This window comes from Mytilus trossulus, chromosome 9 (genome assembly GCF_036588685.1).
Source record: "Mytilus trossulus isolate FHL-02 chromosome 9, PNRI_Mtr1.1.1.hap1, whole genome shotgun sequence".
NCBI classification, from domain to species: Eukaryota; Metazoa; Mollusca; class Bivalvia; order Mytilida; family Mytilidae; genus Mytilus; species Mytilus trossulus.
In genome coordinates this window covers 50,410,640-50,433,955 of record NC_086381.1, presented here as the reverse complement: position 1 = coordinate 50,433,955, position 23,316 = coordinate 50,410,640, and the positions used below count along the sequence as shown (strand labels likewise).

General features: G+C 32.4%; 1 protein-coding gene and 1 long non-coding RNA gene across 3 annotated transcripts; both read right to left on the bottom strand.

Annotated features, from left to right (window-relative positions):
• Positions 1-5,501: 5,501 nt before the first annotated feature.
• LOC134684723 (uncharacterized) lies at positions 5,502-6,770 on the bottom strand. The gene has a single exon (XM_063544031.1). It carries the CDS (start codon positions 6,768-6,770, stop codon positions 5,502-5,504), a length of 1,269 nt encoding a protein of 422 aa, XP_063400101.1.
• Positions 6,771-7,014: 244 nt separating this feature from the next.
• On the bottom strand, positions 7,015-20,712 carry LOC134683069 (uncharacterized). Of its 2 annotated transcripts, none has more exons than XR_010100948.1 (3): positions 16,380-16,472; positions 13,003-13,066; positions 7,015-7,141 (listed from the first exon to the last, which is right to left on the bottom strand). It is a non-coding gene; the product is annotated as an uncharacterized LOC134683069 (long non-coding RNA). The 2 variants fall into 2 exon arrangements; XR_010100947.1 differs by lacking the exon at positions 16,380-16,472 and adding an exon at positions 20,664-20,712 and having other exon boundaries at positions 7,021-7,141.
• Between the last annotated feature and the right edge of the window lie 2,604 nt (positions 20,713-23,316).

The following is a 23,316-nucleotide window of genomic DNA, read 5'->3' as shown; positions in this document are numbered from 1 at the left end:
AATTTTGTCACAATTTGAATTTTTCATACATGTATCACATTTAATTTTCTTTTCTTGTGTTTTGTGCTAATACAAAAAAACTACATATATAACAGCACACACTGGTCTAGTTCGGATGCATCTGAGGGGTAAGACGTTTCTGTCGCACTAGAAACACCCGTCATATCAATCAACGCAATAAAAAAAGTATTTGCTGAGTTGAATTGGGTTATTTTACAGTCACCATTTGCGGAACGACGAGTCATGTTTAACCGTGGTACAAATATAACATAACTCATAATTTGATATTTCTTTTATGCCATTTCGAATAGATATAGGGAAAATTAAAAGCCAATTGTTCAGTGAACAATTGAAGGTCTTTCCAGATCAAATTTCTAAATTATTGATGAGAAGCTACTTCCAGTTTACTCAAAGTTACTATTGGCATCCAAGCATAGGTTTCTTCATATTTGTATATGTTTCTCATATATTCTTAACTGAAATAAAGGAGATAATTGTCAACTTCCGGTTTAAAAAAGATTTCCGGACTCACATAATAGCATTGTTCACACGGATTCCCCAAAATGTATGGTTTCTACATATACTTTTGCCTGTAATAAGGGAGATATTTGGTACCTATATTTATCTAAGGTCACGTCCGGTCTCAAATGATAGGTTTATGTATGCATATTTGAAACATATATAGTTTCTAGGTACTTCAATGAAATAAGTGCAAAAATGGCTACTTCCGGTTTACTCATTTTCATTTCGGGTTGATATTTTTTAAGGTCATATGTGAACTAACAGTTTGCAAAAGACCCAATGGCTTTATCATGTACTTAGTCGGAGTAATAATCATATTACCTTAAAATGGATCATTCCAGGGACAATAACTCCTATAATATCTCATTGGATTATTTCAGACTAAATGTATCATATCAAAAAACATTTAAGCAAACGTTTATCACTATTTCTTGTATATATTTCCTTAAAAGTGATAGAAGAGATCAAATAAGAAGGAAAAGTCCAAAATTAGAATATGACCTTGACCTTTGACCTTAGCCTCAATTCCATCTAAATAAATGAAGGACCTAAAATCAATATACCTTTATGTCTCTATCACTTACCGTTCATGCTATAAATTTATATATCCCTTATGTTCAATACATACGGAGGAGATGCAGTCACAAGGAAAACAGTGTTTGTGGAAATAAGTCCTACAAAGAAAAGTATTCGGTTACGCAAGGTGAATTTCAAAGGTGCATAAACTATTCGATATCATATACCAAACATCTAAGCGACATCTTGCGAAAAAAAATTTATACGCAAGAAATAAAAGTGGAGGAAGAAGAGAAAAAAAAAAATAATCAGAACAAATACAATATTAAATGATTATTTTAAAACTCAAATGTATCAAATTCGAGGCTATAAAAGTCTATAATTGACATCGTACATGTAAAAATACAACTAACAAATTGTATTTACTATCCATGTTAAATTTGAACTTACAAACTTATAAAAAAAAACCATTTAAATATAGTTAAAAGAGAATGCCACTTTCCATTTCAAGAACAAGAGATTGGGACTAAAAACCTCTAAAAGTTACATCAATATACTATCAAGATATCATATAACATACTTCAATGTTAATCTCGTTTTAATTGCAAAATTTTAAAAAATGTCCCCATGTTATTTTCATTTGTGTTGTTATTATAAAATAAAAGCTATATATCCTATTCACCGTAATGACATTCAATTTAAAAATTGCATGTAATGCACCAATACAATAATAAACTTTGGACAGCTATATATATTAGTAATCAAACTCCTTATTGAATACAATACATGTATTCAGAGGTATGATGGCGCGTGCCATCTTTCTCATATACGTAAATGAAATAAAAAAAAAATTGGCAAATAAGGATGAAATTTGAGAAAACTTTTTATTGTCAATTCTAAAAATCTTATTGTTATTCCGACAAATAAGATATAATGTTTTTGTTTGATGGGATAATAAGACATTACATGACTTTTTAACTAGGTGTTAAGATGATAACAAATAAAGAAAACAATCACACATGACGCTTTTCGACATTTTTATTTTAACGTGTAATACACAGTTTCCATAATTATCCTCTTTTTTTGTAATACATAATACATACATTATATCTATTCGAATTACGGCTTTGTAAAAAGAATATTTAATTTCCTTTCCCTTTCTGTGTGCTTTGCAAAGGCAAGTGATCAAGTTAATCTGTTTGACCTATGGTGGGTAAAAACTGGTTTTATACCTACAAGTAGGTAAACCTCCAATACGTACAACAGTTTTTTAAAGTTCCGTTATATTGAAAAATCGGATGAGCAACCAAAACAAAATAATAGGAATTATGCAGTCGCTGTAAACGAACAGTATCATTTTACATAAATAAGGCCGTTAGTTTTCTCGTTTGAAATGTTTTACATTGTCTTATCGGGGCCTTTTATAGCTGACTATATGCGGTATGGGCTTTGCTCATTGTTGAAGGCCGTACGGTAACCTATAATTGTAAATGTTTGTGTCATTTTGGTCTTTTGTGGATAGTTGTCTCATTGGCAATCATACCACATCTTCTTTTTTTATATAGTAATAATAATAACGAAATATTTCCATAACGGAACTAAAACAATTGTCAAATTAGGAACAGTGTTGTAACACCGGATTGTTAAAAAAAACATTGTTTATTACTTCGAAGCCTTCTAACGTTTTTGTATGCAACACGTTCTTATAGTCTATATAAGTAAATTGAAGGAATTTTAAGAGTTCGATCATTACTTTTGGACTCTGCTTAAATATATCTTTCTCAGGAATTTTTGTATGTACATGTATTGTTAAAAAAGGAACATGCCACACCAAGATAAATTATGCTCTTGTTTTAAAAAAAACCCTGCCAAATAGAAAACAAATGATTAATATCATAGTTATTTTTGTAATTTGCTTATGCAGAACTAGCAAATGAACGGATTAATACTAACGCAACTAGGAAATAAACGGGAACGCCTCGCTTTTATATGCTTATTCATCTATTTCTAATAGGAAACCCTATCATTAAAAAGAAACCGTGTAATTTACTTATGCAAACTAACAAAAAAACGGATTTAAACGTAACAACTAACTTATATAACTCTCAATTATATTAAATTTGGTGAGTGCCAATTAAGCAATGTCTCGGTTAAAATTCTTGAGGTATATTCATAATGTGAAAAAGTATAGAAACGAAATTAGAAGCAATCGCGGTCACGTGACCATGAAAATTCTTTAAAAAAAATGAGACAAACCTCATTGTAATTCAATAAATACCACTGTCGTGATAAAAATTTATTGATCCAATTATTCTATGCTATACACAGTTTCAACTCGTCAAAAACTTGCGCATCATCTCAAGGTACTTTATTCTTTATTCTATCTTCAAACATGAAGTTTGTGTGAAAATTGTCAAGTCTCCTGAACTAAAAATGATGGGCTGAATTTAAATTTAATAAAGCATCTCATTGAGACAAACACTCGATATGAATATATTGCCTATAGAATTTTAAATACACAGACGTCAAATTATTTTCAACACGAGGCGGTTTTTTTTTTTTTGCCCATTTGGGCAAGTTATTATTTCTCTTTGATATCACGAGTCAAAAGCAAAAACCCAGCAAAATTAATTAAAGGGAATTTACTTTACAAAAAGGAAAAAAAATAATAAATGAAATTCGATTAACAACTACGTTATTATGAAATTAGGAAGAAATACTCCCCTACTTTTCAGAGAAGGATTAGATGTAAAAAATTGAAGTCAAAATATGAGTAAAAATTAAGAAACGTAGATCTAAACTTTTTTTTGAGCTATATTGATATAAATCAGCAGATGAAATTTATTTTGTAATTTTTATATGGTTTATGGGATCACTACCTGTCGAATTTCTTTTTACACACTTCTAATAATGTTAAATGCAAAAACATATAGTTAGGACTCTGAACCGCGATGGTATTCCAAACCGCGATGGTCACGCTGAGATGCGATGGTTTGACGCCGAAGAGCGTTTTTGATCACGCTGAAGTGTGATGGTGGCGTTGTGACGCTATCTTGTTTATAATTACGCCAAAATGCGATGGTGGTAACGCTGAGGTGCGATGGTTTACTCAAACTACATTTTCAATGCTTTTTACCTAAGACCTTCTATACAAACAGCAGTTGGCTATATAGTTATGAAGAATACTTCGTAAATTTTGAAAAATATCGCTTTAACGTCACGTGACATCAGCGACGACCCAAGTCTGTCTGCAAATGTGTGTTGACATTGTTATAATCGACCAGTCCCTAGAAAGTCTCTGTCTTCATGTCGATGTAGAAGTCAATGTGTATGCTAGAAGCAGTCTTTCAAGTTTTAAGATAATAAGAGGTTTGTAAACTTCAAATACTAAGAAATACGGGGAAGATTGGTGGAAAGAGTTAACCTTCTGTTGAGATTTTTTTTTCGCAATCCACAAAAGGCTCTTTTTCACGTAGGATGGAGCGTGACATTCTCTAAAACATGTGGGTCCGTTTACAGATTCTTAGTATCATAATATAACGGTGAACGAGAAAATAATGAGAAAAACGGAGAAAAGATCAAATATTATAAATAATGCAGAATTATGTCCAAATTTCGGAAATTAAAGATGACGATCTCTCACTTAGTATGCAACCATATAATAATAATTATTAATTTATATATTAACTATTAAAACTACACTTTTATGATAATTGCACGCATTTAGGTTTTAAACTAGCAATCATGCATCAAAAAGACCATCGCACTGCGGCGTAGACCATCGCACTTCAGTGTGACCATCGCATCATAGCGTCCCCATCGTACCTTCGAGTCCTACACATATTTTATACAATTTGAATAATACAGACTATTTTCTTAATCAAACATAACAGTTCTGACTAAAAAATATCCTACAGAAAAAGAATAAGTTTACTAGAAATGTTGACAGAAATTCTGAGAAAATTTATATTATTAATTTATTTCATTACTTGAATTTAACACAACGTATGTGTTATGTTTTTGTCACATATATTCGTTTTAATAACCACGTTGAATGTACAGGGCCTTCGAGTACTTTTTAATGTCTATATAGGCCACTTTTTACATTTTCAATTGTTATATTATTATTATTAAAAGATCATATCAATTAAAAAATGATTAATTTGAAAACAAAAATATTAGCAAGATAAAATTTATAATACAAATAAATATAAAAAATACAGGGTGTTAGTTCCATCGGAAACCAACATTCCCTACTAACAGTTCACATTGTGGTGAATATAAATTGACCAACTAATAGTGTAAATATCAAACTGTCTTATAACATGTATAACAAATACATTTTTTTTTTATCGTAATAGTGTTATTTACAAATGTATCAAACACATTTCCAATAATTATAATAAATAATAATCAGTCATTATAAATTATATGTAATAACATCCTCTGCATTGAAACTAAATCTAGGGTAATGTATACATGGCGAGACTTTCTTTATAATCGTTGACAACCAGAAGTTGTTTTGTTTCTCTGTTGTAACATACATCCCATGCACCATTTATTCCATCGTCCTTTGTCAGTATGATTTGATGATCCTTTCCATCAGATGATATTCTATGTATATTTTGAGACCCCATTCCACCTACATAAACATGGCCCTTGTGATCTACGTCGATAACCCATGGGAAAATGAGATCAGAATGACTAAAGAATAAACTCTCTTGTCCGTCAGGTGTTATACGGTATACATTATTATCGGCCCCATTTCCTGTAGTATAGTAAATGTTGCCATTGTTGTCAATACATAAGTTATGTACCCTATTCTTTGTTGTTATATAACGTAGTATATTACCACTGATATCAATCTGACTAATAGTTAAGCCTCCATTAAACGTCCATATCTGATCATTATTACATGACACAGCACAGCATCCTTTTCCTCCAGGTTTGATACATCTCCCTAAGGTAAGTGTTGTTAGATCTAAGATCTGGAATCCTTTATCACTTAAAGTAACTATTGCCTGATTATCGTCGACCATAGCGACATCCCGTAGTTCATGTTCTAATGTTATCATGTGTACACCATTCCCGTCATATCCACATACAGAGATGTGTTTTGAGTTGTAATGTGACAAGAGAAGCCTCTTTCCGGACACAAAACAACCCTTACTAATTTTAACTTTTGATCCTAATACTGATGTTAGAAACGAATAAGATCGTTGTATTTCGCCTTCCATTGACTTAACTGGTTCTTGTATTTGTTTTGAATTGTGCTGTAATGCGGGTATATGCATTTGATTTTCTGTAAGTGAAATCTTTCCTATAGACTTAAGTACAACGGGAAGATCGTTTGTATCAAATGGATCAAATTCTATTTTGTGTTGCTTATTGAGCTCGTTAATATTGGTTTCTTCTATGTGTGTTTTATTATTCATAAATTTGATTGTCTGAAATAAAAGTACTTCATTACTGATGGTTTCTATCGATGACAGTTCGTCTATCCATGTTGCTACTGCCTCAAGTCCTTTCTGTGTTTTATGTTTTGCCTCATCCATTTTGTGTTTGATTTTTTTGAACTGTTTATTCAATTCGTCTATGGTTTCCTTTTCAATTTGATCTAGATGATTGTTAATCTGTTGTCTGGTGGTAGATATCTGTTGGAGGAATTTATCTCTTTGCCTATCAAACTCTTTTTCATCTTTAGTTTGACACTTCAACAATTCAGGAAACATTTCGTTTAAATGATTGATTCTACTCTTAAGATCTGCAAGGGCGGTCCCACTTTTAACGCCTTTTGCTGCTCGATCTATGGAAATGATGGAATCACAGTTTTTATGGGTGTCGGACAAACAAAGATCACAGATGACCTTGTCATGCTGGGTACAGAACTGAGTGGTTCTTTGGTCGGTATGGACATCACAGTCTTTACTGATTTTCAGAATAGAAGAACTACGATTACTGACCTGGTGAAGTGGTATTAAATTTTCTGTGTACCTTTGCGCATGTCTTACAAACTTCTTCTAGGCAGTCATTACACCATGCTTCAGCCTCGATTTTTTCGTCATCTCGTAAACATCCAGAACACAATTTTTTGTCTGTCATTCTAAAAAATAAAAAAAAGACTACTGAATATATTTCGAATGATTTTTATTGTTGGAAAGAAAAGTGCAAACGGGATTTCGTTTTGAATTGTTATACGTTATGTCTTTTTCGAGCCTTTTGATAGGGGTGTGTTTTTTCTCAGTGGTGAATGTTTTACGCTTTGAATTTTCCTAACATCTACTGTATGTGGTGTCTGGTGGACAGTTGTCTTATTGACATTTATATAACACTGCTGTATTTCATATTGATAAATGTAAGTCTTGTTTCAGCCTTTTGTAGCTTTCTATGCAGTATTGATTTTGCTCATTAGTAAAGGTCTTACGGTGAAATTTGCTTTATAGCGAAACTTATATAAACTATTCAATCGGTTTCAACTCGATTAGTGAAATTGTTTGGAGCTGTTAAGTATAAGATTTAAGTCTTTTCTGGGTATGTCGGCCATGCTGACGACTAAACAAAAGAAAGCTTTATATAGTATACAGAATTACTTCAAGTTGTCCAAATATTTTGAATCAAAAAATTTGGGGAAGTAAGGGACAACGGTTATCAAGCAATAATGCCTGGTCGTGCTTCTTGAAAGTTCTGGTCAAAGATTTTGATCCATTTTTTCTTTTTCTTTTTCTTTTGCATTATCTATTAGCTTCTTTCAATAAATATTAGTTCTTAATAATATTACAAAAAATCAATTTAAAGATCATATTATAAACTGAATATTTTGTACAAATAGTTCATGACAGTCATATGAAACCTCAAATTAAACAAAAATAATGCATATGATATTCATAACTAAACGCATAGTTTTCATTATAAAACTTATGAACATATACTTGTTTCTGAAGAAAATTAATTGATTTGTCTACATTAAGATACAAAATGCACATGTTATTCAATATCCATGCTTCTTTGTAGATTGTTTTCTATAAGGTGACACTCGGTAAACTACGGTTTTAACACACGACAATTGATTACCTGCTATATTTTCACATCATAACAGACAGAAAAAACTAAAAAATGACGACTTTACGATACGTTTGCGTAAAAAATGATAAAATCGTGCACAGAAGATTAAGTCTCACTGGGGTAAAGCTGACGACCGTAACTGCATTCACGGTCATCCCAAGATGTCGGATGAAAAATTAGGTCAGTTTTTTTATTGTCTGTTAAGGTGTTTCTTCATCATTTTCTTTACAAAGCATACTTTGATACGATGTAAATTTATAAAAGATTCACACGGAAGTCACAAATCTCTACCGAGGAACGTGTATAAAACGGGAATTTGAATTTGAAAAATTCGCTAGGATGACCGTAAATCGTAATCGAGATGACCGTAACCGGATTAGTGATTCATAACAAGGCTGACCGTAATTGGTTAAAAGATGACCGTAAATTGTTAAGGATGACCGTAACTTTTAAAGGATGACCGTCAATTCTAAGAAATATTCATATTTGTATTCATAACTGTTTGTCGAGTTTGTCTCAATAGGGGTTCTTTTATCAGTTATAAATATGTTTTATCAATTTCTTTTCAACTATTTGCCGTATTTAGAGTTTATGACAATGATAATAGTAAATTGCATATTTCTCGTAAATAATTAGATATTTAAAGAATGACTGTAATATTTTGTTTCTGTCTATGAAGAAAAAACATAAAAAAAATAAATTATTTATTGATAACAACGTTAAAATTGGAATACAAATCAAATATTTTATTTTTCCAATCAGGGTCCCAAAGCGGGCATTTATACAATTACCAATAATGAAAGTATATGCAACAAACATTGAAAATTATATAACGTGACAGATATTATAATAGACAAATGACAATAAATTTGTTCATCTGTATAGGAGACACCAATTCAAGGGACGGTGCTGTAAGATATACTATAGGTCACCGGACGGTCTTCATCAATGAGCAAACTTTACATACCGCATAGTCAGTATAAAAGGCCCCCTAAATAACAATGTAAAAGAAATTCAAACGAGAAAACTAACGACCTAATAAAGTTAATTTTTAATTCCGTTGGACACCCTTCTTGGACATAATCGCCACTGACTTTAAAATTGGAGGAACATCTTTTGAATGCTATAGTTAGTTCTTCTAAATTTATAATTTGGTTTTCACTTGTATAATTTAGATTTTTTACGGGTGCCCAATAATATATATGCAACACTATCGTGCAAAGCAGGTGAAACATATATACACCTGTTTCCTTTGGTTATAAGTTACAGGCAGGTTAAAATGTTTACATAGTAAGCACATTGTTTACAAGATAGCTCATGTTCAAAGCTAGCAAGATTCCTCTTTCATTCGGATACGATTTAATACAGTTGGTGAACTATGTATTTGAAGCAAGTCTTATTATTACCTATAGGATAATGTAGTCTTATAAATACGTTTTATACCAACACAATTAATTATTTGATACAAAAAAGGTAATACAAATACAGATATCTGTTAGAATCGATGGTCATCATTTATAAATTACGGTCATCCTTTACAAATTACGGTCATCTTTTTACCAATCACGGTCATCCTTGTTTTATGTTACGGTCATCTTGAAAATATTTTACTTACGATTTACGGTCATCTTAGCGATTTTTTTAAATCCAATTTCCTGTTTCGTACACATTTCTCGGTAGTAATATGTGATTTCCGTGTGATTCTTTTATACATTTACATCGTACCAATGTATGTTTTGTGAAGAAAATGCTTTAGAAAAACTTAAACAGACAATGCAAATACTGACCTAATTTTTCATCCGACATCTTGGGATGACCGTGAATGCAGTTACGGTCATCAGCTTTACCCCAGTGAAGTTTGTTATATATATGTTACGGTACAGGCATTTTCTATATTCAGGCAATAGGTAAAACAACTAAATTTTCAGGCAATTTATAAAATGCCTTACTTTGACAGGCATTATACAAAATGACTAAAATACCTAGTCATTTTGTAAAATGACAGAAATTTTTAAACAAAATTCAACAAATTGCCTGTTCAGTTTCAGGTAATTTGTAGAAGATTTCATTGAGACATATGACAAAAGTAGACACAAACACAATATCTTGCAAATAAGATAAGTAATGGATATCAGATAGTGAATTTATGATTATTTCTTAAAATGACAGGAGGCCAAACTGTTCTTTAATAGAACTTTCCAAACGATTCTTTAGAACGTCCAGAGCAAAGGAGGTTTGTTTATACAAATGACTGATTGTTTGCGTTCAGTAGCCAATATTGCATTTCTAAGACGAGAATGATTTGGATATAATGCATTTGGGTTATTTCTGCAGTGGATTAATTTGGATAAAGGACAGAAATTACGGGCAGATCTGATTCAGTAAGTTAAAAGCTACAAACTAAAAAATACAAGTCAAACTAACAGTTGTACGTTTTCGTTTGTTTGTGTATTACATATTTGCTGTTCATTCATTTTTAATTCATAAACTAGGCCGTTAGTTTTCTCGTTTGAATCGTTTTATATTTGTCATTTGGGGGTCTTTTATAGCTGATTCTGCGGTATATGCTTTGCTCATTGTTGAAGGCCGTACGGTGATCTATAGTTGTTAATTTCTGTGTCATTTGGTCCCTTGTGGAGAGTTGTTTCATTGGTAATCATACCACATCTTCTTTTTTATAACCATGATAATGTACTTTGAATCTTCTTAATTGAAGCATACGAAAAAGAATATGTTCATGTGTGACGTGTGTGCTAATTGCGCAACCCAATGTTGTTGAATGTTAAGTGTTTTGTCAGAAATGGTAATGAAATTGCTTAATAAAGGATAATCCAGGTTTCTCCAAATTTGATCGAAGTGCCAAAAAAAGATTTTTGCGTTGATCAATGTATTTGACAATTATGTGATGTTTTGTTATTCAAACATTTTCAGAAATAATTCATAATTGTCGATTCTGTGCTTGTGTGAATTTGGAATACATTAGTAAAATGTATTCTTGATATTTTTACTCTTCTTTTTTTAATTCAGCATAATAAAACTGCTCCAGTGTCAGTGTTCAAAGCATTTAATTTTTTTTTAACAGTTCATTCTTTAAGTTAATTTCAGGCATTCTGTAAAATCCCTATTACAAAATGCCTATCATTTTTTCCAGAGAAAAAATAGTCATTTTAGAAAATGTCTAAAGTTTTCAGGCATTTTACAAAATGCATCAATTTAGAAAATGCCTGTAACATCTACATGCATTGGTTCATGAATTGGATAAAAGTGATTTTTTACCAGTCACTGGTTTTATATGACTTTAAACAAGATCATACTTATCAAATTATGTTGACAACGATACAATATATAGTTGATATTTGATCAGCAGTATCCTTCTAGAGAGAAAACGGTACTATTCATTCTGCCATAGGCGACAATACTACAATTTTTTAAATATACCACTTTTTATAATATAAACTTGGATAAAACAGTTATGTGTGGTGTTAGTACTTTATTATTTTGTTTTAAAAATTGAACACACCGCGAAATCGCGGGCATATACAGCGTGTGAACGTAGGATGATTTTTTGTAAAATATATTATGTATGGAGAATTTCATAAATGGTATCAAAAGCCCTCTCCCTGGACAATCCATCAGTGCTTTTTCTTTTGAGAGCATTAACATGCCGATGGTAGGATATGAATCTTGTCAGACTAAGACCGACTAAGGCTAATTTGAGGGTTGGTTGGAGGGGTCATAATCCTGAAATCCCGGGCTTAAAAACATGAAATCTCGAGATGCAGAAATTATATCCCGAAATCCCGAATATATTCCCCGATCCCGACGTCGCGAAAAAAATCATGCCTCCCTCTAATCTGTACCCTACTTTACAATATTTTTTCATTTTCCATTTATGGGCATTATGTTTTCTAGTTTATCCGTGCGTGTGTTCGTTCGTTTGTTCGTCCATCCGTCTGTCCCGCTTCAGGTTTAAGTTTTTGGTCGAAGTAGTGTTTAATGAAGGCATCCGTTTACTATGCCGGGACACATTCTTGTTTTCACATGTTTAACTTATTTGAATATATATGCAACTGGTATGACCCCTTAAATAGTAAACATTTCAAAGAAAACTGACAGAATACAGAGAGTCTCTATATATTAAAGTAACTTAGTAGTATTATCTTAGTTTACATGTAGATAAACGCGAAAAATAATTGTGGTATAATAGTTGTAATTCTTGCGATCTAAACACCAGGATATGGAGAACGCTCTGATTGGCTTCTTATTTTTTTCTTTTTTGTTATCTATTATACGATTGGTTGTTCTTATGCATGTTCCAAACAGAAAGTCTCGTCTGACTAAAAGTCAGTTTGACGATGGAATCAATATCCGGACTCTTTCTTTGTCGTTTTTCTCCAAAAATAACTCAATCTGAATAATTATAAGAATGGATGTCAAATGCGACTTTGCATGTTACCTATAGAACATAGAAACATGAGGATAAATTTATCGTGGAAGGAAGAGAAGCGACACACAAAATGAGGTCTTCTCGTTTAATAGTATAGAAGCCAAATAGTCTCATGACCAACTTCCGACGTAACTTGTTTATTTTATCCATGCCCACCGTCATTTTACTAAAAAAAAATATGAAATTTTAGAAGTCTTTTCGAATGATTTTCTAGAAAATATTTCAATAGGTTTCAAAATTTATATTGTAAATTTACACACTGCAGTTATTCATAGCTAAATGAAAAAATATATTGTACCCTTACACCCAATCACAGCGCTCCTAGGTTGACTTCCTTCACCTGTCTTGGATACACAAAAGGCCAACATAATACTGGGAAAATATAATAGTACCGTTTTCCCTAGAACAGAAACCATATATATCTGGTCTCATTTAAAATATAAAATATTTCTTACGTTGACTTTACTTCTTCATATATCAGTGATGATTTCCTTCTAGGTTAACGTGTATCTTACACATCTGTAAAAGTAGAGTATAGAATATTGATCGTTAATGTAACTGGAGACTCTAGAGAGCCAGTGTCACTCACATGTATGTGTGCATCATTGATAATATATATTGTACCCCGAGGCAAGGACAACTTCCCTGTGATAAGCAGAGGGAAGTAGTACCATCGATGGTTTACAATGAACTTGCTATTGTCCGAACAAACAGTAACTACTTCTTTTATTTTTCAGAAAGAAACTTCCATATATTTCATGACAATATTTAGATAATCTATTTGTTTTGTCACATTTACAACTGTTCCAAATGATATATTTTTGTTAACCCATCATTTTTTTAATTTGAAGCGCACGTTAAAATTTTTACTAATCTATATTCCATATTGACGTCATGACCATTTGACGGTGTCAATGCAAATATGAAAAAAAAGTCAGACGATTTCCCGGAAAAGACTATTTTTAAACTTTTAACTGGTTAGTAATATTTTTTTTGCAGGCAATGTCGTCCAAATAGTAAAAATATTCTGCTTTGTTTTTATACAGAAAATGCATAATGAGATATGATAATAGGACTTATATTCTGTTTATTTTTTATTTATTTGAGTGACTATCTGTCTTAAAAAACTTCGCAAAAATATGGTAAAAAAATTGTCATTAAGGAGAAGCCACATCAAACAAACAGTCATCAGACGATTTAAGACATGTTGAATTATTTGTTGATTTCATTGTTTTAGTCAATTCTAAGTCTCTCTGTCTTTAACAGTTTTCAAAATAAAGACAATTACACACACACTGGTTAAAAGAGTCATTACAGACCAATTACTCCATTACGGAGACGATTGGTGATTTCAGCCTTAAATTGAATTGTAGATCTTGTTTTCCTGTTTTTTTGTTTTGTTTATTTAAGTTTTGTCTTTCTATTACAGTTTAAAGATAAAAGACAAAAACGAAAAAATGGGCAACAAAAACATTAAAGGGAACTAAGAGTTTATTTACTCCAATAAATTTCGAATTTGAATATAATTGCAGATCTTGTCTTGCTAGTCATGTTTTGCTTGTTAAAGTTTTAACTGTCTATTGTACAAGTAGTTTTAAGGTAAAGACTAAAAACACAAAATATCATGGACAAGAAACACACCAATGAAAATTAACTCTAAAAGGAGTCGACAAACAATATCGGGTTTTAACTTAATTGCAGATCTTGTCTTTCTTATCATGTTTTGCTTATTAAAGTCGTTTAAGGGCAATAACTCATTTAAGGGCAACACCTCATGATTGATACCTAGGTATCATCAATTCAAATATATTTTCTAGTCAAGAAGTTTCAAGATAAACTTGCATTTTACTCCTAGGTTTTATCCTAAACCAAATCTGAAGTATTGGTTGACACGTGGGGTCATTGGATACAACTTCCCTAATAACCATTTTTGCAAAGTTTGACAAATTAGCCTTTTCTGATCCAGAGGTGAAGATTCTGTTAAAAAAAATAAAGAACAACGACCACAGACGAGGGACATTTTCTATGGATTTGGTCAGAAGTTAAAATAAATACGAAAAACTTTTAAAAAATTAAGTTTTAAAACAGTTTCAAAGTATGGTTTGTTTAACAAGAGTGCACACACTGAAATGTCTCGCCTTCTTTACTAATCATTGTTATTATGTTGATAGTCCTAAATTTAAAGCTTTAATAATTACATTAGATGTAAGTTTCATTATAATACGTTATTCTGATTGGCTAACATGTTATTCCGTAAACAATTGCATCAGACAATAACATTTATCATGCATGATGACACGAGGTCCCACAAAAAAGTGCACAGGTGAATTAAATAAAACTGGATAAAAATCGTGTTTTCATGATTTTAGCTTAAAAAATGTAATTATAAGTATTGAATACTTCTTTTTGAAACTTTATAGGGTTGTAAAAGCGTTGACCGTGCGTACATTTTTAGAATGAAGCGCTTCCGCGCTTCATACAAAATGTACTTCGGTCAACGCTTTTACCACCTAATAAATTTACAAAAAGAAGCATTCAATTCTTAATTACAACCGTCACATACACTTACAAATGTAACATTAACCAAGAAACTAAACATTGACCCATGAACCATAAAAATTGGGTCATGGTCAGATGAACCATGCCAGAAGACATGTACAGCTAACAATTCTTCCTTACAATATATAGTTTAATTATTGCTTATAGATTAAGAAAAACAGACCAAAACACAAAAACTTAACACTTAGCAATGAACCGTGAAAATGAGGTCAAGATCAAATTAAACCTGCGCGACTAACATATACATGATATAGGTCATAAAATATTTCCATACACCAAATATAGTTGACCTATTGCATACAGTGTTAGATAAAAAAAAAAAAAAAGACTCAAAAACATAATTTGACCACTGAACCATGAAAATGAGGTCAAGGTCAGATGATACCTGCCAGCTAGACATGTACACCCTACAATCATTCCATAAACCAAATATAGAAGACTAATTGCATACAGTATAAGAAAAAAAGACCAAAACACAAAAACTTAACTATAACCACAGAACCATGAAAATGAGGTGAAGGTCAAATGACACCTGCCAGTTGGACATGTACACCTTACAGTGCTTCCATACACCAAATATACTAGACCTATTGCTTATAGTATCTGAGATATGGACATAACTACCAAAACTTAACCTTGTTCACTGATCCATGAAATGAGGTCGAGGTCAAGTGTAAAAATGTCTGACGGACATCAGGACCGTGCAAGGAACGCACATACCAAATATAGTTATCCTATTACTTATAATAAGAGAGAATTTAACATTACAAAACATCTTAACTTTTTTTTCAAGTGAGTCACTGAACCATGAAAATGAGGTCAAGGACATTGGACAAGTGACTTAAGGAAACTTCGTAACATGAGGCATTCGTATACAAAGTATGATGCATCCAGGTCTTCCACCTCCTAAAATATAAAGCTTTTAAGTTGTAAGCTAACATCGCTGCCGCCGCCGCCGCCGGATCACTATCCCTATGTCGAGCTTTCTGCGACAAAAGTTGCAGGCTCAACAAAAAACTACACTTAGTGAAGACAAGAAATCAACCAAAACTCAGTAGGTGCATACCAACTATTAATTGTGTTGACTGGAAGAGATTTGATTCTTCAGGTCATCGTATATTCAATGTTTACTAGTATATTTCCTTAGCAACGACTAAATACTTCAATAGGTTGTTGTTTTAAAGCCAGTGTGAGGGTATAAAATCACGTGAATAATTTTTCTATTGTTAAAAAGTCATGTTATGAATTAAAAAAGGGATTAATGTATTCTTACCGTCATTGTTCAACCCAAATTACAAAATGTCCAACGTGGAAGTTATGTATAACGTACCGAATCGATTGAGTTCTTTAAATAGCAGCGTGGATATACAATGGACACAGGTAGTTTAACACGTATGTTTAATTTTAGTTTCAGAAAACTGGTATTAAATCATTTGACCTACTTTATACTCTTAATCAGATTGATTACCTTCTCCCTCGTTTCACTCCTCCGAAAATAAAAATAATCTTAATTACATTTCGTAGAAACAAACAAACACAATTTAGTATTGTGCAATCGTTACAAGATCGTTTTTAGTTATAACAACTTATTAATAAATATATACGATCATCCAAAAATAAATAATGAAATTTAACCATACACAAGTTAATTCTAAACGAAAAGGTTTCATAAAAGAAGGACGAAAGATATCAAAGGGACAGTCAAACTCATAAATCGAAAATACACTGACAACGCCATGGCTAAAGATGAAAAAGTCAATCAGACAAACTAGAAAACTAAAGAATAAACAACACGAACCCCACCATAAATGATCATAAGTGACGGTTACACGGGATATAGCATAAACACAAGACTTTGTCCTTACAATGTTGCAATCACGTTTTGGTCAAACGTACATTAAAATTTCTTTATATATTGACACTAAAATTGTTCGTGCAGATAGGAATTCAAAGAGTTTTACCCTATATCATTTAAATATTGAAAGAGCATTAAGTGAGTATATCATGTACAACGTATGACCGTAAAGAAATATAAATCTTTGAGACCGTGGAGACTGATTAAAGAGCGAAGTCCAGGGTGTTAAAAATGATCAATCAAATATTGAACAAGATGCTCCGCAGGGCGCAGCTATATACGACCACAGAGGTTGAACCCTGAACGGTTGGGGCAAGTATGGACACAACATTCAAGCTGGATACAGCTCTAAATTTGGATTGTGATTAAATAGTTGACACAGCATAGGTTTCTGACACAGAATGAATGTGGTCTAATGAACTTAAAATTTTTGTTTTGCCTTTGAGCAATTCACTATGCTGTTGAATATTAATCCTCTCAAAAAAATGTTTGATGAAATTTCTTTTTATTTATGAAATTTAAATGAGAAAAATTGATATAATAATTTTAGATCCTGATTTAGACCAACTTGAAAACTGGGCCCATAATAAAAAAATCTAAGTACATGTTTGGATTCAGCATATCAAAGAACCCCAAGAATTCATTTTTTGTCAAAATCAAACTAAGTTTGATTTTGGACCCGTTGGACTTTAATGTAGACCAATTTGAAAACGGGACCAAAAATTAGGAATCTACATACACAGTTAGATTTGGCATATCAAAGAACCCCATTTTGACCAGGTTGAAAACTGGGCCAATAATCAAAATTCTAAGTACATTTTTAGATTCAGCATATCAAAGAACCTCAAGGATTCGTTTTTTGTCAAAATCAAACTAAGTTTAATTTTGGACCCTTTGGACCTTAATGTAGACCAATTTGAAAACGATACCAAAAAATTAAGAATCTTCAAACACAGTTAGATTCGGCATATCAAAGAACCCCAATTATTCAATTTTTGATGAAATTAAACAAAGTTTAATTTTCGGTACTTTTGGGCCACTTATTCCTAAACTGTTAGGACCAAAGCTTCCAAAATCAATACCAACCTTCCTTTTGTGGTCATAAACCTTGTGCTTAAATTTCATAGATTTCTATTTACTTATTACTAAAGTTATGGTGCAAAAAACAAAAAAAAATGCTTATTTGGACCCCTTTTTGGCCCTAATTCCTAAAATGTTGGGATCAAAACTCCCAAAATCAATACCAATCTTTCTTTTGAGGTCATACACCTTCTGATTAAATTTCAAAGATTTCCATTCACTTATACTAAAGTTATGGTGCAAAAAAGTTGATTCAACTACTATTCTATACAAAGAAAAATAACTCCAATTAATTTCTATTTACTTAAAAACCAAGAAAAATGTTTATTTGGACCTCTTTTGGCCCCTAATTCCTAAACTGTTAAAACCAAAACTCACAAAATCAATCCCAACCTTCCTTTTGAGGTTATAAACCTTGTGTCAAAATTTCATAGATTTCTATTTACTTAAACTAAAGTTACTGTGCGAAAAAAAAGAATATGCTTATTTTAGCCCTTTTTGGCCCCTAATTCCTTAAATTTTGGGATCAAAAATTTTTGGTCATAAACTTTGTGTTAAAATTTCAGATTTCTATTCACTTTTACTAAAGTTAGAGTGCGAAAACTAAAAGTATTCGGACGACGACGACGACGACGCAGACGACGACGCCAACGTGATAGCAATATACGACGAAAATTTTTCAAATTTTGCGGTCGTATAAAAACCATAATGTAAAACGTTGGACCATTCAGAAATGTAAATCTATGAGACTGAATAACAAGAGGCTGTCACAACGACAGCAAACCGGATTTATTAGCATTTATTTGTGTCCTGGCAATATCACAAGAACCATTACTGATGATTGGTGAAAGTGAAAATCGTCAATATCAAATTTGATCTCTATTTTGTCATCAGTATCAACATATTAAAAATTTGAAAAGCTTAGATTGAATGGTTTGTGAGAAAATGCAACAACATGAATGGAAACACCATTTTAGGATCTTTCAAGAACCATAACTCCTGAACGGTAAAAGTCAAAATCGTCATTATTGAACTTGACCTCTATTTTGTCATCAGTTACAATATATTAAAATTTGGAAAAAGCTTTGGTTGAATGGTTCATGAGAAAATGCGCGGACACGACTGGAAACACTATTTTTCAATCTTTCAAGAACCATAACTCCTGAACGGTAAAAGTCAAAATCGTCATTATTGAACTTGACCTCCATTTTTTCACCAGTAACAACATATTAAAATTTGGGAAGCTTTGGTAGAACAGTTCATGCGTAAATGCACGGACACGACTGGAAACGCCATTTTTCAATCTTTCAAGAACCATAACTCCTGAACGTCAAAATGGCCATTATTGAACTTGACCTTCATTTAGTTGTCAGTAACAACATATTAAAATTTTAAAAGCTTTGGTTGAACGGTTCATGAGTTAATGCACGGACAACATTTGATTGCCGCCCGCCCGACCGCCCGCCCGCCCGCCCTGCCGCCCGCCCGCAGAGCATCCCCAATTTAATAACCGACATTTTTGTCACAAAAATCCGGTTAAAAAGTCCAGGGTGCTGGAATGATAACACATCATCAAATATTTCATTGCTATATGAATTTCTTTAAACAGCCTTTGCTTACAAAAATCTGTTTTATGCGATCCTGATGAAGATAACGTAATATGATTACGTGCATGTCCCAAGTTAGAAGCCTGTAATTCAATTGCCGTTTATTGCTGTATATTATATTTTCTTTCTTTCGTTGTTTTATTTATATATCAGAAATAGGCAGATGTGGTTTGAGTGCCAATGAGACAACTCTACGTCCATACAAGAAGCCCATTTGCCACGTTTAAAATGGTTTATATTTGTCATTTTTGGGGGTCTTTATAGCTGCTAAAGATGTATGAATTTTAGCTCATTGCTTATGACCATACGGTTATCTTAAGTTGTTAATTTCTACGTCATTTGATTTCTGGAGGATTTTTTCTCATTGACAATCATACCATTTCTTTTTTTTTATATGTAAAACAATGAGGTGAACAACAGCACATATATATATAAAATAATCTTAAGGTACAAATTGTAAGTTGATAAGAAACATTTTGAAAAACGAAATGCATTCGAATATCAATAATCCGATCATTGATATCAGTCCTCAAAGGTTTAAAACTACACAAATTGAAGTGAAGAAAGTGACTATGCTTCACCCGAGTAGGTTAAATCTATAAAGTACATAAAATGACAGGACTACAATACAAATAAATAGGAGAACATATAGGACAGAGAAACACACGAATAATAGCTAACACAAGGCACAAGGTTTAAAATTTAATACGCCAGACGTGCGTTTCGTCCACACAAATCTAACCAGTGACGCTCAGATGAAAAAAGTTCGAAAACCAAAACAAGTTGAACAGCAAACAAAAACTCAGGTTCATAATAGTGTGTTGACTAGAAGAAATTTTGTTTCTTCAGGTCATCGAATATTCAATGTGTACTAATATTTCCTTAGCAACGACTAAATACTTCAATATATGTTGTTGGTTTTGCAGCGAGCGTGAGAGTATACGACCACGTGAATATTTATTTTATTGTTAACAAGTCATTTTATGAATTAAAAAGGATATAAATGTATTCTTACCGTCGTAGTTCAACCCAAATTACAAAATGGCGGACGAGGAAGTTATTTCTTACTTACCGAATCGATCGTGTTCTTTAAATAGCGCTGCGGCGTGGATATACAACTGACATGGGTATTTTAACACGAATGTTTCAGAAAACCGATATTAAATCATTTGACCTACTTTATATTCTAAATCAGATTACTTATCTTCTCCCTCGTTTAACTCCTCCGAAAATAAAAAGATTTCTTAATTAAATTTCGTAGAAATAACCAAACACAATTTAGTGTTGTGCTTTTAATTATAACAACTTAATAAATATTATATGTATTCATACATACATAAATGCATCAAATTTTACCATGCATAAGTTGATACTAAACGAAAATATTACATAAATGACAGTTATATGGGATATAGCATACAAACAAGACTTTGTCCTTACAATCTTGTAACGAACGTCAAAAGTGCCTTAAAATTTCATTATATATTGACCACAAAAATCGTCCAGGCAGAAAGGAATCCAATGGATATTACCCTATCAAATATTGAAAAACATAATGTAAATAAAATTGAGAATGGAAATGGGGAAGGTGTCAAAGAGACAACAACCCGACCATAGAGAAGACAACAGTAGAAGGTCACCAACAGGTCTTCAATGCAGCGGGAAATTCCCGCACCTGGAGGCGTCCTTCAGGTGGCCCCTAAACAAATATATATACAATTTCAGTGATAATGAACTTCATACTAAACTCCAAATTGTATTCAAGAAACTAAAATCAAAAATAATACGAGACTAACAAAGGCAAGAGGCTTCTGACTTGAGACAGGCGGAAAAATGCGGCGGGGTTTAACATGTTTATGAGCTCTCAACCCTCCCCCTATTACTCTAGCCAATGCAGAAAAGTAAACGCATAACAATACGCACATTAAAATTGAGTTCAAGAGAAGTCCGAATCTGATGTCAGAAGATGTAACCAAAGACCAAGAAAAATCTGTTTTGGAGCGTTCCTGAAGTAGATAAATAAAAAAGTGCTTCAGACGCATATAATTTATAAAGTGTTGATTTTTATTTTCAAAGTCTTCTTCTCTAATAAGCTTAGACAGGTTCATTTGCTATATTTACTTACTGGAGTTGTGACGCCATGATTGAAGCTGTTACTGTTCTCCATGTATATACGTTTTGGAAATAAGAACGTACTCTATGTATTAATGGTGAAGTATACCTTCAGAGATTTCGTTTACCCTAATTACTTGAAACCTTTGCTAAATTCTTCATAGATACCAAGATTTGGTTTAGAAAATTGGCTGTACCTGTTAAACTTATTTAAAACAGAATATCACATTTGTTGTCCAGAAATTTCGATACGATCCGGATAAATTTGAATAATTCTAAAAGCTTATCAACACTGGAATTAGATCTTTGAATATGGATTTATAGGTATAACTGTTGTCTTTGAAATAAGCGAACTAAGATAAAATTAAATCTTATTGTATACGAATAACCACACTCAAAGCTCTACAATGTATCTATACTTGTATCTTGGTATTACACAAACTCTTGTTTTCCTCGAACTGTAAATGACGTCTGTGTGCTAAACCTATTGAAAGTTTGATTTGTACATGTTGTACTGATCGATACTTTACTCAGATGCATGATGTACTAAGTGTCTTTTTTGTTTGGATGTATAGCTATCCGTGCACGTCTGGTTAGTCCGAGATTATTCTGACGTTCGACGGCTGTTTTGCCAGACAAGCTGGGTCTCTGTGAAAACTGTTAAAAAAAGAAAAATAAAGGTTGGCAGGTAGATGAAACTTACATAAATAAAGAGATAAATGAAAAATGAAGAGATTGATGAAAAATGAAAAAAATGAAGAGATCGATGAAAAATGAAAAATGAAGAGATTGATGCTCGATTTATATATTTCCAAGGCCCTCAGTCGGCTCCAGAAGCGACGAAGTAGCGCATCTTTTTTGGGTGGGCAAATATCCACTTTTTATATGGGACAAGCTCTGACGTCCCACGGCCCAGCTTGTCTAGCAAAACAGCCGTCGGACGTCAGAGTAATCTCGGACTAGTCTGGTATGTGTTTTGTCATAGTTTTGGTCTCACGAGGTATGCGAATTTCAACTGATTATGTACTTTGTTACTATGTTGTATTCTTAAACCACTATCCCAGGATAGGGAAAGAGTTATGGTGTCAGCAAACTTGTTTTACCCTTCCACATTCTGTATGTGCATATCCCAAGTCATAAGCCTGTAATTCAATTGCTGTTTATTGCTGTATATTATATTTGTTTTTCTTTCATTGTTTTGTTAATAGATATAGGAAGATGTAGTGTGAGCGCAATGAGACAACTCTCCATTCGAATAACGGGCCTTTTTTCCACGTTTAAAATGGTTTACATTTGTCCTTTTTTGGGTCTTTATAGCTGCTAAAGTTGCATGAATTTTAGCTCATTGCTTATGGCCATACGGTTATCTTAAGTTGTTAATTTCTACGTCATTTGATTTCTGGAGTAATTTTTTTCTAATTGGCAGTCATACCATTTCTTCCTTTTTTGTATAAAACAATGATGTGAACAACAACACATTTATATAAAATAATCTTCAGGTACAAATTGTACGTTGGATAAGAAACAATTTGAAAAACGAAATGCATTGGAGTTTC

Excerpts from the sequence above, each read along its gene's own strand:
- LOC134684723 (XM_063544031.1), bottom strand. The coding sequence starts at position 6,770 with ATGTTTCCTGAATTGTTGAAGTGTCAAACTAAAGATGAAAAAGAGTTT.